The following is a 20,142-nucleotide window of genomic DNA, read 5'->3' as shown; positions in this document are numbered from 1 at the left end:
GTTTGCTTATATGGGTAGGATTTCTTATTGGGAAATTGATATAAATACTTCAATGTATTTAACAGATATTTATTGAGCCTCTAGTATGTGTCTGATAGTGTAATGTGCTGAAGATGTAACAATGAACAGAGATGGGTTTTATCTGCATTGACAAAATAAGTAAGAGAAAAAGGGATATAATATAGGATGGTGTGTGTTTATTTCTATGTGGCAGACTACTGTGATTCCTACATTATTATATGAAAAACTTAAAATATGAAAACATTTAAAAATGCAGTGCAGTAATGTTAAATAGACTGTTTAAAGGGTCTGGAAGATGACAAAGAAAATTATAATTAATCAGGTACTAACGACAGAAAAGAGAACAAAGTTTTTAATTTTATTAAAAATTTCCAATTTATAACCAAAATATACAACCACTACATTTAAAATCAGTTTGTACACTCACAGTTAAAGTGCTAAGAAAAAACATTTACAAAAACTGACATCAGTCTACTGTAAACAAAATAAATCTACAAGAGCAGAGTGCAAAGCACATCAGCTAACGTGAAATTCCCAGTTCATGCTCTAACCAAGTGCACTTGCCCTGTACATCCCAACAACAGCAACTTTTCCACTCATTTGGAAGTGAACCATTTTAATGAACATATAAAAAAGAAACACAAAGAACTAATGCCACAAAATACAAGTCTTTAGCATAAACACTTTCTAATTAGATGTTTATATGATAAACCAAGATTAGACATTTAGAATCACCTCAGCAATTTGATTCAGAATAGTTTGGAAAACTAAACTTCTAAGTGCCAGCTATTTAAAAATGATACATTTTTTAGAATAATGAAAAGGATACCTTTTCTACCTTTATAGCTCTTGAAAAATTGTAACAGTAAAATGGGGAAAGACTTTTTTAAAAAAAAAAAAAAAAAAAAAAAAAAAACAAGCATGGATAGTGTTCATCTGTAAATGTAGTATCAATGAGACAGAGGTGGAAGACAGACCTAGCTGTTGGTCAGGTAGAATGAGGGTGAAGGAGATCTAGGATGCTTCAGGCATTGCCCTTGAACTTAAAAAACAGGATCAGCAGGCCGTGACTTCATAAGGCCCATAAATACAAATGACTAGCTCCCTTTCTCAAGGTCACTGATAATACACAGCAGTTTCAGACATCACATGGGTTTGGGCAAAGGGGGCAGATTTCCAAGCTAGGTCACTTAATGGTACCTCTTGCCTCAAAATGTCCCATCAACACTAATTTAAATGATTTCCACTTTTGTTTTAAAGCTTAACATTCTACTCATTGAGATTAATTTGCGCTAACAGCAATGTGGTTGCTTTTAATGCAGATTTCTCTTTAAGAGAGCTAAAAGGGTTATAGTCACTAACACTTTAATATAAATTAGTTAAAGCAAATTTCTAACACTTGAGATAGGTTATATTTTGGAAGTATTGATAAGAATAACTAGGGGATAGAAGGCAGGTAGGGAAGTTCTGGAGAATGCAGCATTTGAGGAATAGGTCACATGAAGAGGGTATCATGAGCATATTGCCCAGGAAGAAGTGTACCAAGCAATTATTGAGAGATCAAAGTAACCTTTCTCCACTATAAAAATGTATCCAAAACCAAGACACCTAGAGTACCTCTGTGGTGTACTAGATTAGTTTTTGTTGGCTAATCTTTTACCCTTATTATTCATATTATTTATATGATGAGATGTAGTCTGAATTTGGAACAACTCAATTTACAACCTATTAAATCATAAAATTGGGGATTTCCTGTGTAGGAGTTTCATATTTTTTTATATGATCTTCAACTCATATACCTTTATTCTTATAACCTGAAATAAAGGTACAAAGAAAATCTTTAAATGGCATTTTATGGCAAATTTGTTTACTATACCACATAGCAGCATTCATTAATTTAGAATGCCTACCAAGAGGATAAAATTCCAGTTGCCAAAATTTGAGTCCATATTAGATGTGAGGGGGAAAACTGTTTTGCCTCTAAATGATACTTACAGATGAATCCTTTTATGTCAGGTTGGTGAAAAACTAACTGCGGTTTTTGCCATTAAAAAACTGGCAAAAACTGCAGCTACTTTTTCACCAACCTAATATATAACAATATCTCAGATTATAAAAGCTTTAAACTACAGAGTTAGTGAAAGCCTTATTAACATATATATACTCCCAAAAGGTATTTACTTCAATTATGAAGTCATTTTGATAAAACATTTTTGAAAACTGGAAAATTTTACAACAAAATAAAGGATAATTTTTTTAAGGAGAATTTTCTTGGTAAGACTTGTGGTTATCTGTAGAATCTCCTTCATAAAACATCTGATATGTTGATAGGGTTAGGATGAGAAGTTAACATATTTATTCTAAAAGATCTTTTGTTTGTTCCTTCTTGAATATATATATTATGAAATTGCCAGCATCTGATCATTTTTGACCAATAAAGCCAGCAATTTCAGGTAGTTCAGAATAATACTGTATTATCCAATTATGACCATGTAGCAAAAACCTTCTTGGCCTGACTTTAACAGAGAACAACTGATCTACTACAGGAGGAGCTGATCTACATGCTGAGATGTGACCATGATAATCTAACAACACTGTAAAAAGTTAAGAAAACAAGATAAAAAAAGGCTCAAAAAACACCTCACATTAAATAAATGAGTCTTGGGTATCACAAATTAGAGAGTGAAGTAACTAATAATTACTGTTAATTATGATACATTTACATAAATAATCCTCAAATTCACTATCAGATTAAAATACAAAAAGTATTTTTTTGGTAAAATATTTTAGTTTTGAAGAAACAGCTTCCACTGTTCTATTAAGTAACAACATAAGAGAATTTACTCGTTTTTGAGTTGTCGAACTTTTCTTTCTGGGGCTAGAGGAAAGGGATGGTGGATGGCATCAATATCAATCTTTATTATGCCAAAGTGAATGTCTAAATCAGTCATTCCTTCATATATGTGATACTTTTACACTTCAATTAGAAAATAAAACACAAAGATACAATTTGGCATTTGAAAATAAAAGCAGAAAAGTTGTTGGAAGTTGGGGTTAAAGACGTGGTGATTCTAGGGAAGTTAAATATTATAAAAAGATGAATGCTACAAAATTCGGATTTAGTCCAACTCACAGCTAAGGTAGAAATAGCACCTGATGGCAAGAGAATGTCCAGCCTAAAATTTTCACATTGGGGAGTCCTATATATGATTTTTAAAGTTTTTTAAGTTCATATAAAAAGAAAATAAGAGTATTTTTAAGTATACATTCACCTCAGCTCAATGTAAAGAACTACTGTGTTGATCTTGTCTCAGAAATATGGAATTATTTCATATTAAATGTTTCTGCTGACAAGATGAGTTCAGGGAAAAATTATCTGAGGCAGGGATAAGGGAAGACATTTGTAAATTTCCTTTTAAAACTGGAGAATGGGAGGAGTAGAGAAATAGGAAAATGGTGGATGACTAAACATAAAGTAAATCACTCTAGGATTACTTGCTTTATCTTACAGGATATCCCATTATTAAAAGCCAGAAAATATTAAATGAAATATCTGAATCTCAGATTCAGTTTAACAAATGTGATCACAAAGACTCGCAGAGCCAGAGAACTGAAAACAATTTTTTTTTGGTAGGCAATCAAAATAACATAACACAGGCATCTCTGAATGAGAAAGGCTGGGCATCTAATTTAATTTCTGACAGCCAGGAGAGTTACATGATCCAGTGAAATGACATAAGACAAGGAATCAAGTGGAGCTAAAGAATCACACCAGAAACCAGTATACCTTCCTATATCAACTTTCCACTATTCTCTAATCATCAGATCTTATCCCAACACCCAGATTTGAACCAGTGTTCAAAAGATTGATATGAGCTAATGTAGACAATCAGAGCAAACACAATGATCTTTAAAGGTAACAGGAACTTCCTTGGCCTAGTGCACAGAGAATACTTAATCTACCAGAGAAATCTGAAATGGAACTAATACAATCTCTTTTTTTTTTTTTTTTTTGAGATGGAGTCTCGCTCCGCCGCCCAGGCTGGAGTGCAGTAGTGAGATCTCGGTTCACTGCAAGCTCTGTCTCCCAGGTTCATGCCATCCTCCTGCCTCAGCCTCCCGAGTAGCTGGGACTACAGGTGCTCGCCACCACACCCGGCTAATTTTTTTGTATTTTTAGTAGAGACGGGGGTTTCACCATGTTAGCCAGGACGGTCTTGATCTCCTGACCTCGTGATCTACCTGTCTTGGCCTCCCAAAGTGTTGGGATTACAGGCGTGAGCCACTGCACCTGGCTAATTTTTGTATTTTTAGTACAGAAGGGGTTTTGCCATGTTGACCAGGCTGTTCTGGAACTCCTGACCTCAGGTGATCCACCCACCTCAGCCTCCCAAAGTGCTGGGATTACAGGCGTGAGCCACTGCATCTGGCCTCAATCTCTACATTCTATCCGATGACATTTAAGGAACCCTTCGAGAAACATTTTCTGTATAGCCAGAAAAAAATTAAAAATAACAAGCCACACTGATCTCTAACAATACTTCAAATGAAGACATTCACTTGCCCATGGCAATCTGGCAACTATATTTACGTAGTAAACCTAAGAATGCAGCTTAAGAATAATTACTGAACAAAAAATTTTCAATCAACTCCTCTGAAATTTCTTTTACATTTTATAATTATTTTAATATTGGTAAATTGAATAGCTTTTAAATTAGCCATATGAACCACTGCTTTGTTCACTAATTTGATCTTGAATATATTTTGTGTAAATTTTAGGCTAACTAGCTATATTCACATTTAAGAGAACAAAGACCACAAAATGTTATGTCATTCTTTTCTATATATCAATTTAAGGTGCTTATATTGGTACTTAAGAAGACTTTCCCATTTAAAAAAGCCATATCTAATATTTATAACTTTCTTTCATTTTATTACCTGTAATATAATTTTCCATTTTTGAAATTACTTAAAATCGCTAATGGAAAAAGTTGATAACATATCTGAATTCCATCAATTTACATGCAAATGACATTAATAATACAAGTTGATCTAGTAAAATAATACAAGTTGATCTAGTTCATGGGATGAATAACAAGAATAAAGACGAGACCAAAATAATGATTATAAAATGGTCATAGGAGAACTAAATGAGAACTGGGTGGAATTTTAGACGCTATCTAAACTCATTCTCTTGTTCCCTAGAGAATGAGAAAATGGAGGCAGTACGAGGTAAAATGCCTTGTCCAAAGTTACACAGTTAACTGCAAAAGAGAGGCAAGACTAGAAGTTTCCTGACTCAAAATCCTATGGTATTTTTAAAAATAAAATAATGCATTTTTACTAATCATTAAAAAAAAATTCTGCCAATTTAGAAATTTTTTTTTTGTTTAATTTTAGACTCCAGGATAGAAAATAGAAATTGTTAAGCTCTAAGTTAAAAAAAAAAAAAAAAAAACAATAAGCACAACACAAAGAAATATCTGCAATTTAGCATATACAAACAAGCTGACTTATACAACAAAAAGCCTTAACGCTACAATAATAATAAAGTAATCTATCCTACTTCAGGAAATATGATAAAATATCAACCTTAAAAAATCTTTAAAGACTAACTTTACCAGTTAATGCTAATTAGCAAAATAATGAAACAGTGAATCTTCAAAATCTGAATTATTTCAAGGTAAAAAAACTTGTTTAACCTCTATTGGGAAAAACTGGTGACAGTGACCAATAAAATGAGCATAACGTATAAGCAACACTTTCACACCAACAAAAATATTCAAGAAAGAACATAACAGATTTCCTGAGGCAGATGATGATTAAAAAAGTAATCTGAAGGAAATTATCCTTCAATGCATTTCAACAGATTGAACTACTGTGTCTTAGGAAGTAAGTAATGTAGTGGTTTGGTGTTTGAGTGAAAACTTTACTTTCTTTTATATTTATGTCAACAGAATTTTACTTCCTAATTAGAGATCACAGAATAAGAAACATGTTTAACTCATATTAAATCTTTATATATTAAATCTTTATAAATCAACCAAATAGAAATGTCTACAAGGATGGCTGATTCTGGGTAGACTTTAACATTTTCATTCTTAGAAGACTTGGATCCTGAGAGAAAACTGTAATCCTATATCAATTTAATGACTAAAGAGGAGCACAGGATTAAATCAGTAAAATACCCAGGAGACTGATTACAGTCAGACGGAAGGCATAGTCTTCCTACTCCTTTCCCAAATTCATCTAATTGGAACAAAAGGAGAGAAAAGAATGACATTATGAAGAGATGCCAACACAATTATTTTCATACAAAATAGGTCAAAATTATATCAGAATAATGTATAAGATTATACAGCTACTAGGAAATACAGCTGTATTAAATGTAAACATTTTTTCTTAATCAGTTGTAAAACTACATAAAAACATTTAAAAGAATCACGAGTTCCTTTGTAAATCTAGGTTCCATAAAAATGCTATCCTTTGTGAGTGAAGAATGGAGAAAAAATCCTTACTTTACACAGTTTAAAAAAATTATAAATGTGTACAATTCTCATAGTGTGATGACTTAAAATGTAAAGTTTTGCCATGATGAAAACCAACAAGTGAATGACTTTTTCAAAACTTGTTCTCAATCAGAAAGAATTAGGTACATAAAAGCCAAAAAGTCAAAGACAAGAAACGTTATAGGGTCTACATTCTTCTTTATATATATATATTTTTATAATTTAAGTCAAGCTAATGTACTTACACAATTTCATATAAAAGGAAAAATATAATGAATATCCCCAAATTTGTTCTAGAAATTGAACTACATAAAATTTGAGAGCATACTCTGGTATAACACATATTAAAGAACCAATACAATTTAAAAGCATAACCTACATTTTAAAGGTTAATTGGATGACCGATTTAAAGACTGTACCAAATGAATACTGGTATAATTGCCTTATTTTTTTTGTTACTGCTAAAAAGAAATACTAATGAAGACTGTAACCTTGTTTTCTACAGCCCCCCCAAATTCTAACAAAATCAAATGATATCAGTAGAACAATTTATGGATCAGGCATGGTGGCTCATGCTTGTAATCCCAGTGCTTTAGGAGGCCAGGAGTTCAAGACCAGGCTGGTCAACATAGTGAGAACCATCTCTACAAAAAATTTTAAAAATTTGAATGAAGCCAGATGCAGTGACTCATGCCTGTAATCCTAGCACTTTGGGAGGCTGAGGTAGGCGGATCACTTGAGGTCAGGAGTTTGAGACAAGAACAGCAAAACTCCTGGCCAACATGGCAAAACTCCATCTCTACTAAAAACACAAAAACTAGCCGGGCGTGGTGGCGTGCACCTGTAGTCCCAGTTACTTGGGAGGCTGAGGCAGGAGAATCACTTGAACCCAGGAGGTGGAGAAAGCAGTGAGCCGAGATTGTGCCACTGCACTCCACCCTGGGCAACAAAGCCAGACTCCATCTCAAAAAAAGAAAAAAAAAAATTAAAATTAGCCAGATGTAGTGGTGCACGCCTACAGTCTTAGCTACTTGGGAGGCTGAAGCTGGAGGACTGCTTGAGCCTAGGAGTTCAAGGTTACAATGAACTATGATTATGCCACTGCTCTCCAGCCTGTGTGACAGAGCAAGACCCTGTCTCTAAAAAAAATTTTTTTTAAGTAGAATAATTTATGGGTTACAGAGCATTATAATAAATGTTATTTCATTTGATCCTTACAATATCCAGTGAGGGAAGCTAAAACCAAAAATTACCTTATCCACATTTTACACTGAAGAAACAAAGACTCAGAGAAATTAAATGACCAGCCCAGTTGACATCATGAGTTAAATTCCAATCCCAATGGGAATTTTCATTACACTAGACTACGTAAGTCATCCAAATATGGTAATATGTAAATGTACCTTTGGCTTGTCAAAAAGCAATATAAATATCATCATAATGAAATTTTGGTATGTTGATATTTTCTAAGCTCCAGCAAATGATTCACTAATTTATATTAAAAAATTAAGTTGTTCCTTTCATTTCACAGAGATATAGCCTAAACTAAGATGGGTACAATTTGAGTTATTTCCAGCTATTATCACAAAGAAATTGATGAGGTAGGTTAAAATGTAGTAAATTTTTCTAATTTGAACACATTCTTAGAATTTTTATAAATCTGCTCTAAGAGCAGCAGAAAAAAGAAGGTTGATTTGAAGATTAATTTACCCAACTGGTCCACCACAAAGATCTAACAGCGTAAGACTAAAAGGAATCTAATTACTCACTTCTAAGAATCATTCTTCATCTTCTAAAATTAATTAAAAGGATTGGTACATGTCTGTACATATATTTCTTTAATTACAATAGTGACATGGACTGTTATCTATGCAAAATATATTTCATTCAGTGTATTTTACATGCTTATTACCTGCCATATATTATTCTGGTAAAGCAGAGACTTCATTTCAAATACATTGGTTAAATTTAGATCTTTCCAATTTCTTTGATGTGAGACTCACTACTAGAGTAAAAGCAAGTTGTGTGACAAGAATTGTTCATTTAAATATTTATTGAAAAACTGTGTATGAAGCCCTGTGCCAGCTGAGTTATTGACCAATTGTTCTTTGAAACAAACTGTTTTGAGTTTAATATTATCTTAGATCTTTTGTCTAATTATTGAATAAAACAATGTTGCTGAAATCAAAGTACTTTTTGAAAAGCTTTTGATAATATATTAACATTTTAGAGAGAACTATTGTTTTCTAAATTGTCAACTGAAAAAAGAAAACACTAAACACTATCATATGCCAATCAAAGTTAAACATATGGTAGGAAAACTGTCCAGACTTATTCAGATTGGTTTAAGCTAGTTGAGACTTGAAACTGCTGCCCAAACTAAATACTGTTGTTTAAAACCATGGATTAACAATATTACATAAATTTTGTGGGACGAAATTAAGATACTTACTGAAAGTAACTGAAAAGTCACTATAGTATTCCCATACATACCAACAATTAATTTGACAGAGAAAATACAAATGAATATATAAAAATGTAGAAGCACGAAGTTAAGATTTTCATAGTGATGTTCACTTAACTGTCTATACTTGGCCCACTTGTAAAAGAAAACCAATTAACATTTTGGCAGTTGATAATATAATGCAGATGGCAATGAATGACAACATCTTCGAGCTCAAACTGGTACCTTCTACTTTAACTTATTTTTGTTTGTGAATGTTTGTTTTGGTTCTCTCATGCTGTTTGCAGGAGAGATTTTCAGACAAAAGCTTCATGAATTATTGATAAATGAGTTGTTATATGTTTGGCTTTCAGAGAAAATGTTTATTAATTGTCAGTTATGAGGGAATTCAGACCTACCTGCCTTGAGCATTGACTCCAGTTCCAAGGCAGTGAACACAGAGAAAAACTGAAAACACTTTGGGCCAAATATTCAAATATCTCCCATGAAGAGTAAGTCATATTATCATATATGTACTTTGAAATACATAACATAATAGACAAATTATTACTATCAGAAAACTGACTTTGCTGCCTGATGAGAAGATTCTTTTTCAACACCTAACTTCTTGGCAGTTTTTGTTTTAAAGGGTGAGAAAGAAAGTACACATGAATTCAACACGTCAAGGAATATACTACAGTAGTCCTCACACCTCTTAAATCCACAATAACCTAATCCCTTATCATTCATAATGCTTTATGGTTTTCAAAGAGCTTTCACAGAATTTTTTTTCACTTGGTCTTAATTTGACAGCTTTGTGAGGTAGGTAGAGTAGGTATTTATCTTCTATCTTCATTTACAAACAAGGGAACTGAGGCTCGGAAAGTTGAATTGTTAAAGGTCATAAACTATAATAGCAGAAGGCAGAGCCAGGCCTCTTCAGAGTCTAGACTAAATCTTCAAAGTATGATTCTTGGATTATCTGCATAAGAATCACCTGCAGTATTTTTATAACTACAGATTTTAAAGTCCTATCACTTTGGCCTTACTGAGTAAGTCTCTCTAGGAGTGGAGCCCAGAACTCGGCATCTGATGCAGAACAACTGAATATCAGATAATGATATGAAAGCCAAAGACTGAATCCATGTGGATGTTCATGTGATATATGATGCCATCAGATCAGCAGGGGCAAGTTAAAGTAGTGAGTTGCAAGCCAGGCTGCAGATTAGAATCATCTGGAGAGCTTTTTTCCTTTTTAAGAAAGCTACCAATTCTTAATTGTATGAGGGGAAGGTGTTAGGCATCTGAAGTAACCCAAGTGATTCTTATCTGCAGTCAGGGTTGAGGACCCTTGTTTAAATATGCTTTTTACATAATACATCCAGCATGTTCTAGCATTTTTCTTTCTCTTCTGATTATTTCATGCCTAATAAGGTTTACAGTTTATATTGTAAATTATTTAAACATTACCAGATAAACATTTTTTACTTTTTTTAAGATTAAATGATATTCATAGTAAGACTACTAATCATGCTTCATTTAGCTACAGTGATTTTCCAATATCAAGTCAATCACCACTTTGGACTGAGATTATATATATTTCAGTTGTAAACAAGAATGATCTAGAATCTGAAAATAAGGGTGTGGGGCAAAAGCTGTAGCCTACTGGCTATTGGGCAAGGCAAGTGCAGACAATCAACTCACTACAGGAGGGCCTGGAAGCCAAGGTCTGGTGGCTTTGGCAAGATCACATCTCACTGTAGAAAAATACAACAATGAACACAGAGAAAATGTTTTGCCATTTTGTAAGTGTGGTTACCACAAAGAACCTTATAATGTATGATGTTTATCTTATTACATGCCTCCACAAAGCAAATTTTGAACATTAAGTTCTGTATGAATCAATACTATTACATGGGAAAAGATGGCCACAAATTAAAATTTTTCCATCATGCATATGGATAAGTTACAAAAACACAGCCAGTAAAAGTAATATTTACAAAAGTTAGAAAAACAGCACAATTATAGGGGAAAGAATGCCCATCTCTTTATTCCACTGCTAATCCAAATCCTGAATATCTCTGGATGAAGATTATTTCGATAGAATGCTGAGAGAACCTTTCATAGACTAATCAAATTCTTCTGTTGTACTTTTATTCTATTAGCTAAAATACCCTTGCTGATTTATTAAATTCTCCTACAGTTTAAAAACACAGTTCTTTTTTCACTTAGTGTAAATAAAACTACAAAGTCCTACTATTCATCTGAGAAGTAAACCTTGCATAGAAAATTTCTTTAATTCTGAAATTGTTTTATTAACTGAGCTACCAGAATGTTATCTCACAACTAGTTTACAGCATATGAAAGTTCACTACAAAGCAGTCACCACATAGAGGATTTTTCTAAATATAAAATGAGTGGGTTTATAAAAATGCTTACCAGACAAATAATTATCTCTTCATAACCTAGAAAGACGAATTATTTTTGTGATGATAGAATTCTTAGTGTTTTGGATGCCTTGATGTTCCAAGTTTGATGCAATATAAAAAGCAAACATTTACCTTTCCAGTGGACACAATCTGTAGTTGACTGAAAGCATGTTAACAGTGAGTTACAGCAATCAGTCATGCAAAAGGCAAAGAATAAAATCTTTTTAAACAGCACAAGTTTTCCACCTTAGACAAGACAAATTAAGCACTGGTTCCATCTTCTTCAATAACCCGATTCATGCTGGTGCCATGTGTGATGTGAGTCATGGGATTATTACTGAGATCTCTGATGCTGCTATGTCGTGACTGTTCATTGAGTCGATGAGAACTACTATGCCTGGAGTGATCTGTTAGTCGTGACATGCTGCCATGAGGTAGTCTCTCCTCCATTCCTCTGTAACTGCAGGGCGTGTACCTGTCACGAGAGAGTTTATTTTGAAGTGGGTAACAGAACACACTAGAAAACTAATAACACTAATAATTTTCATAAAAACGCCTCAGTAAGGGAAATTATTAGGAAACCAACCATGAGAAAGTAATAACAACTTTTGATTGCTTAACTTTGTTAACACTGTAGAATTATTGACATCGCCAACAAAAGAGAAGAGATAATCCACTCAGAATTAAGGTTCCATTCATTCTCTGCAAAAGGACAGAAGCTAAGATTAAATAAGGCTGATCGATTTAAAGCTGCACTAGATATGGATACCTTTGTCATTCAAATGAGTTTTGAACGGGGTGGGTTCAGGGAGAGGGGTAACAACAAATAGAAGAAATGTGGCATTGTCCCTGGCAGCCAAGAAGAGTGGCTATGATCATTAGACGGGTACACTCAAATTTTATTAAAAGACTCTGATTGGAAGAGGGAGAATATGAAATCAGAGGTGAGAGGCCGGGCGCGGTGGCTCAAGCCTGTAATCCCAGCACTTTGGGAGGCCGAGACGGGCGGATCACAAGGTCAGGAGATCGAGACCATCCTGGCTAACCCAGTGAAACCCCGTCTCTACTAAAAAAAATACAAAAAAAAACTAGCCGGGTGAGGTGGTGGGCGCCTGTAGTCCTAGCTACTCGGGAGGCTGAGGCAGGAGAATGGCGTGAACCCGGGAGGCGGAGCTTGCAGTGAGCTGAGATGGCCACTGCATTCCAGCCTGGGCGACAGAGCCAGACTCCGTCTCAAAAAAAAAAAAAAAACAACAAAAAACTGGCAAGCAATGATGACAGTATGTGCCGAAAGCTGCTTTCCAGATAGCCCAGTTAACAACTGAATTAACTACCTGTAAATTATCTTAATTACCTCTCATCAGGGCTTCAGGCTGTGAAGATGCTCCTTCATGGAAGCTACATCTGCTTGGAAGTTACGTCCTAACACTTTGTAACCTATATTCTGGCTAAAGTAAATTCTTTGTACCTTCAGCTCTAGACCCAGCTTGGAGTTTGTGAGCTGGGCTCCCTCTGCTAACTGCAGGCTGTCTCCTTCTCTGCACTTATCTTGGAAAGCAGCAATGGAGCTGTTAAATTTTCTTTTGTTGCAGTCCTGACTCACTGAGCTTTGCCATGAGGAATGAGATTAGCTCTAGGCCAGTCAAGGTCAGGAAAATCAATTATGACTTTTTTATTAGGCCTTTGCTTATGGAGCTAGCATGCTATTTATCAATGATTCTGGCTTTATAGTGTGCTCTTTCAAGGTAAGGACCATATTTTATCCTTTAATCCCTAGTGCCTCAAGAAGTATTTGTTTAAAATACTTTTTGTTTATACTTTCACCTATACATATACCATTTTGTAAAAGTATTTGATTTAGGATAATAAACCTCAAAGAAAACTTAGTATAATCTATAACTTTAATTAGTTTTAAGTAATGTTTCTAAAAATAATATATAGCAGGCAAGGTTTTTTTTTTTTTTAAACAGTCATCAAAAAAACTAACCATAAGCAGTTGCAGATCTGTTGGCTGTCAGAAAGCGTTAATCCACCATTCCTTCACAAAATAATTGTAACAAATTTCATGACTCAGTGTGAATTATTTATAAAATTTAAATTTAAATTTAAAGATAGATTCATATACCACAGAGGTGATCTTCTAGTAACATTTTCATTAGATCAGAGTTTAAAACTTGAGAAGTCCTTTGAAAATTATTTTTTCAAAAAAACATGTATTTTGGCCGGGCGCAGTGGCTCTGGCCTGTAATCCCAGCACTCTGGGAGGCTGAGAAGGGCAGATCACCTGAGGTCAGGAGTCCAAGAGCAGCCTGGCAAACATGGTGAAACCCCATCTCTACTAAAAATACGAAAATTAGCTGGGCGTGGTGGTGGGCACCTGTAATCCCAGCTACTTGGGAGGTTGAGGCAGGAGAATTCCTTCAACCTTGGAGGCAGAGGTTGCAGTGAGCCGAGGTTGCACCACTTTGCTACAGCCTGGACGACTAGGGCGACACTCTGTCTCAAAAAACAAAAACATGTATTTTTGCTTCAGTAAAGCAAAAAAGAAAAGTTAAATATGAAAAGATAAATATTTTAAACATTTCTCATGTTAATGGGTAAAATGTTATTTCTCATTCATTAAAAAGATAACTTCATATTTAGGACCTAAAACAGTTTTAAATTTGTTCTGCATGTTTTGGTAAATCATGACAATGTTTGCAGATGAAAACATTTCAGAATGGGCTTGTTATTCTAGTCTAATAATTATTATTTTGCATAATGGTTGTTGCCTTAAAACTGAGTAGAAGATTTTTCCAAGTTTCCAAATATGACTTGGCAGCTGATTTGGAGATCTTTCACCTCTCAATGGCTACCCAAGCGTCTGTCTCAAATAAATATGGCAAATGAAAAGAGCAAAATATGATGCAGTTTTCTAGTAATGATATAAAGTTATCTTTTAAAAATCACTATATAAAAATATAAGCTGAGCATTTTCTAAAATGAAATATAAAGCTTTGAGTTACAAAAATTCAAATAATATATTTTTCATAGAAAAATTTACTATATTGAATAATTTTATCTAAATTCCTTAAGTGACACATATGGCCATCCACAAAACATTTTAGAATATGAACAACCTGCCCATGGATAATTAAGAGTCAACTACATAGAAAAGTAAATTTAAATATACTGTTTAATCTCAACTGTATATGTAGGAATTACCAAGTTTATTTTTTGACAGTCATTTAAACCACTGTGACCACTGACTCTAAAACACAATGTGAAAATGTAAATAAATTTTAATATAAGCTTAGACAAAACAATTAGGATGGTTAATTTGCTGCTATTGTCAAAAAGATACTGTGGTGCCTTCCAAAGTCAACATAAAAAAACCTTGAAGACGACTGACTCTTTTTGAGTTTCCATAGTATTTGCTATCACTAATCTAAATAACTGAATTAACTGTAGTTTTACTAATACCTCCTTATTTATTCCCTAGCTTTTTCTTGTCATGGCACCCACTTACCAACCTAATCATTCATTCCCAAACCTCCACCTACCTACTTATTCACTTCCTTTTTCACACACCTCTCATCTAACCACCAATTACTTATTCTTTGAAGCTGACATATGTGTGTAGGTGTATTCACCTCAGCCTATTTTGTTTTATATAGCACAGAGATCAATAATTATCCAGCAAAGAATCTGGGCCAGAGTGAGTATTGGGAAGTGTGTGTGTGTGTGAGATCCCACAGCCAATGAGATGATTAGAAAATGACCAAAACATAGTGTTGACACACAAAGTTAAAAACTGACTGAAGCAGAAGGAAATCTCCATGAGATGGCTTTTCAAATTACAGCAATCCTTGTTCAGACTTCTGGTTCACCATAGTCTTGGAATCTCTCAAATCTGCCCTAAAGTTCTAGGTACAGCAAAGAGTCCTACAGTATGAGTATTCATGCGCCACATTACAAAACACCTTCAGTAGGGTGCCACTGTCATTCTGGCTCCTGAATTTCTGGGAAACATCCGCATTATTTCTAAAGTCATTATTTATTTGATAGATTTGTACATTCCCTACTATATACATGCCTAGCACTGTGCTAGATACTGTGAAGGAATATGGTGTCACTTAGTTCTTATTCTCTAGAAGCTGCAAACTTAGCTGAGGAAAGACAATTATACAGAAAATAGATCATAACAAAAAGAATGATAAGCAATTTCTCTGACTCACATGCCCATTGTTCTTCTTCCTGTATTATTACTGTGAATATTTCCCAAGGTCTTGTTTTTGGCCTGTTGTTCTTTTTTTAATAGTGACTCAGGGGATTCTAGCTCACAATTTTAATTGCCAACTACCTCATATTGATGATTGTAAACTTTCTTATCTAAGCTACAGCTCTATTCAGATGAGAGTGGCTGAAATCTATTTTTAACTGCCCTCAGAAATTCTCTACTTAATATAAACTCATCTTTTACTGTTCATTCACCCTACTTATCTCCTCTAAGATATTTTCATGAACCAATCTGACCTTTCTTTTTCCTGCAGTTCTACATCTATTAACACTCACTGTCTTAATTATATCCTGGCTTGTGCTATTATTTACTTGGTTCATATGTATATGTCTTATCTTTCCTACAAGGTTATATGCTCCTAGAATGCATAAATTACATGTTACTTTTCTTCCATACACATCTTATCTTTCCTATAAGGTTATATGCTCCTAGAATGCATAAATTACATCTTACTTTCCTTCCATATACATCTTTATACACAGTATGTCATATGCATAGATATTATACTATAAATAATTATTCATTCATCATTGAAAGGATAAGGCCAGGCCGGACATGGTGGCTCATGCCTGTGCCAGCTCTTTGGGAGGCTGAGATGGGGAGATCACTTGAGGCCAGGAGTTCGAGACCAGCCTAGCCAACATGTCAAAACCCCGTCTCTAATAAAAATAAAAAAAAATTAGCTGAGTGTGGTGGCACACACCTGTAATCCTAGCTACTCAGGGGGCTGAGGCATGAGAATCGCTGGAACCTGGCAGGCAGAGGTTGCAGTGAGCTGAGATGGTACCACTGCACTCCAGCCTGGGCAACAAAGTGAGTCTCGGCCTCAAAAAATAAATAAATAAATAAAAGAAAGAAATAAAGAAAGGATAAGGTCGATAACGTCCAATAAAGCTGAGTTCATGGAGGGTGGTGACTGATAAATATATTTTAAAAGAATTCTGATTCCCTCCCTCCTTATCAGTATTTTCAGCTGGGACCCCTAAATTACTGTAGAAACTTCCTAACTAGTCTTACTCACAAATTTCTTCATTCCGATGCTATTGCCAAGTGATTTTTCTAAAATACAAATCTGATTTTCTCACTTCAATGCCTGAAGTCCTATGATAGTTTCTCACTGCTGTCAGGGAAAAATGCAAACTCCTCAGTATGAATTCCTCTCCGTCAGTTGCCGAAACATGCAGTCTATGCTCTAGCCATACCCACATACCTAACTACCTGCCTGTCTTCGTTGCCTCTGTATGTGCTGTTTCCTTGTCTTTAACTCCCAACTGCCTCCTCTGAATCCTATGTAGAAGAGACATCTCTTGCGAAGCTTTCACTTTCTATGATTTATTAAATGGTTTTCTTCTCTGATATCCCAATGCACCCTGTACACATTTTTACTATACCTACTGAAGTGTCTTGTAATTGACTGTTTACTCTTTTGTCTTCCTTCTCTGCATCCCCAGCACTTAGAAGAATGCTTCTCATATAGGAGCGCTAAGTGGAACAAAAGGAGGAATGAAGGAGAAAGGATCCTTGTGGTTAAAATGAAGTCACTGGTGATGTTAGAGGGTACAGTTCAGGCAGGTAGAGAGGAGAAAAAGACTACACTTTCAAGGCATAAAGGATGGATTAGGAAGAAAAATATTCAAAATAGTTATTTCCAAAATCTAGCCAGGAAAGGAAAAGGAAATGGATACAAGATAAATCAGCATCAAAGAAAGACTGCTGCTCTTTTAAACACAGGGTAGCTGACCAACAGAAAGTAAAAGAAAACAAGTTAAGAGGAAAAAACAGAAGATTAAAAAGGAAAGTACAGAGAATTGGATCCTACACTAGGAGGACAGGGAGAAGACTGAGACTGACAGGACAGAAACACCTGTGGAAACAGATGTTTTCAACACAGAATCCTGTCAGTTTCAGGTATTATAATTTCCATTCTTTCAGTTTCCCAAACTAGAAATCTTAAAACAAACAAACAAACAAAAAACCCAAAAAAGTCTTTAGCACATTCCTTTTCTCTAGCTGCTAATATTAATTTCTTACCAATCTCTATCATTTCTTCTTTCTTCTTCTTCTTTTTTTTTTTTTTGAGACAGAGTTTTGCTCTTGTTGCCCAGGCTGGAGTGCAGTGGCATGATGTCAGCTCACTCCAACCTCCACCTCCCGGGGTTCAAGTGATTCTTCTGCCTCAGCCTCCTGAGTAGCTGGGATTATAGGCGCCTGCCACCACATCTGGCTACATCATTTCTTCTTTCTAAATATCTTTCAGGTCAGTTCTTCCTCTCCTCCCACTGCCACCATTCTCCTAAAAGCCTTTATCATCTCTCAAATAAATTACTGAAAAAATCCCAAGTAGTTTCTAATTCTAGTGTCTCATTTTTTCAAATTTAACAAGAAACGCACAGCCAGGCTTCTCTCAAACATTTTCTCTGTGAAACCAACCCCTCCCCAGCCACCAGAATTAATCACTCCCTCCTCTATTCTACTACTGTACCTAGTAAACAGAGGTTGGCAAACTAAGGCCTGCTGGCCAAATCCTATTTTTGCAAATAAAGTTTTATTGGAATGCAGTTACTTCTATTTGACTACATATTGTCTACAACTGCTTTCATGCTACAACAGCAGACTCAAATAGTTGCAATGGAGACCATATGGCTCATAAGGCCTAAAATATTTACTATCTGACTCTTTACAGAAAACGTTTGCTAACTCCTGAACTATACTATCATACTTATATGTTGCTTTGTCAATTACAATAATAATAGAAGCTGATATGAGGTACTCGCTGAGGCAGGCACTGTTCCAAGGAATTAGGTAGGCTATCTCATTTAATTTGTACAACATTATTAAAGAGGCAGATATTACTATTTTCATTTTATAAATAAGGAAACTGAGGCTTATCATTCCAGATCCATGTTCTAAACCACAAACTGACTACACTTCTTTCTAAATAGACTGTGAGCTTATTAAGAGCAAAGATCATGCCTAAGTCATCTTTGTATTCTTAGGGCCTAGCACAGTGCCAGATGTAGCAGGTGTTCCATAATTGTTTACTAAATTAGTCTTACTAAAATAACCACTTTTACCCTGTCTTCTCCCTGCTCAATCCCCTGCAATAACTCCCATATTGCTTACCGCATCAAATCTAAACAACTCTGACTGACTTTAAGTCTGACCATCGTCTGGACAACTCTATCTAGCAAAGTTCAAAGGCTTAATTATGTTCAACTTCTATTTCAGAATTGGCTGCTCTTCTTTCTTAAGCTGTATGACCATAATTCAGCTTATGAAATAAACTACACTACTAACAAAACTCACCTGCCATCACGTGATCTGTGGAGGCTGCCGTGGTAGCTGCTCACTTTGCTGTGGACGCTCCCTGCTTTGCTTCTTTGATCATCCACCATAGCCAGTTGAGTTGAAGAAGCATGGGTGGATGTTCCTTGAGTGGAAGTTCCCCTTGACTTTCTTATGATAGGAGTATTTGGATCCCTCAGGAGAGACTGAGCAAAATCAGGTTCCTGGAGTACCTGTCGGCTCTCATTCACTATCCTAGACAACAAAATAGTAAGTTTAACATACATACCAATCTTCCCACAGACCAATAAGCAATACTTCTGTGCAACACTGATATTATTCTTGAAATTAATTGCTCGCCAAATTAAATCTATAGGACTGATATGAAGAAACATTGTTGACAGAGGAAAGACTACAACAACAATCCATGTCAATCTGTCCCCTAAGGTGGTATGATGGAAAAAGGCCTGTGTTAGAATAAGGAAATCAGGATTTTAGTTCCAACTTTATCAACAAAAACGTGATCTTAAGCATGTCATTATCTCCTCTTCCTTTCATTTCTTCATCTGTAAAATGAAGGTATACAATTTCATCATTTCTAAAAGGTCCCTTTCAGCCAAAGAAATTTGTCATTCTCAAGATACTGAACTATTATGAAGATATAATTCTAAAATAGAAAAATTGTTTTCTTGCATGATTTATATAACTAGTAGAGGCTTCACTGTAGCATGGATACAACATTTAAGTTGTAAGAGCAGTTGTTTTAGTGTACGAGTTGATTTTATGCAGAAGCAGTTGTCTAGTGCTGGAATAAACATGAGCAGTCATAATTAGAATAAAACAAAATGAAAAATTAAAGTTACAATTAAGTCTCTGACATATTAGAAGCTTAAAGGGAAACATTTAGGGGAAAAATTATTGTCAAAAACAAAAAATTCTAACTGCTATCAAAGGATTAAGTAGACAGATGACTTATGATGATGAACAAGGCAGTAATTAATACATGAGCTAAACAGTTGTAAAGGTTAGTGTCTTGGATTATGTAAAAAAGGACTTACTATGAAAAATCATAAAGTTAAAATCAGATCATCAATTTCACTTCAAAAATAAAACTCCAGCATGTAAAGACTGGATCATATATTGAGAAATTACATATATTATAAATTTTCACATTAC

The 20,142-nt window shown here is 34.8% G+C and overlaps 1 protein-coding gene across 4 annotated transcripts in view; it reads right to left on the bottom strand.

The window, feature by feature from the left end:
- Nucleotides 1–357: 357 nt before the first annotated feature.
- The window catches only part of FZD3 (frizzled class receptor 3), an 84,004-nt gene continuing 64,219 nt past the window's right edge, over nucleotides 358–20,142 (bottom strand). For all 4 annotated transcript variants that reach the window (XM_073018020.1, XM_007962051.3, XM_007962049.3 and 1 more), the window contains 2 exons: nucleotides 18,988–19,221; nucleotides 358–11,877 (listed from right to left, as the gene is read on the bottom strand). In XM_073018020.1, the coding sequence (XP_072874121.1) occupies nucleotides 11,664–11,877; nucleotides 18,988–19,221 (448 nt within the window). In that variant the 3' untranslated portion in view covers nucleotides 358–11,663. The remainder of the gene's footprint in view (nucleotides 11,878–18,987; nucleotides 19,222–20,142) is intronic.

Source organism: Chlorocebus sabaeus, chromosome 8, assembly GCF_047675955.1.
Source record: "Chlorocebus sabaeus isolate Y175 chromosome 8, mChlSab1.0.hap1, whole genome shotgun sequence".
Classification (NCBI taxonomy): domain Eukaryota; kingdom Metazoa; phylum Chordata; class Mammalia; order Primates; family Cercopithecidae; genus Chlorocebus; species Chlorocebus sabaeus.
This window is presented reverse-complemented; position numbering and strand designations above follow the sequence as displayed.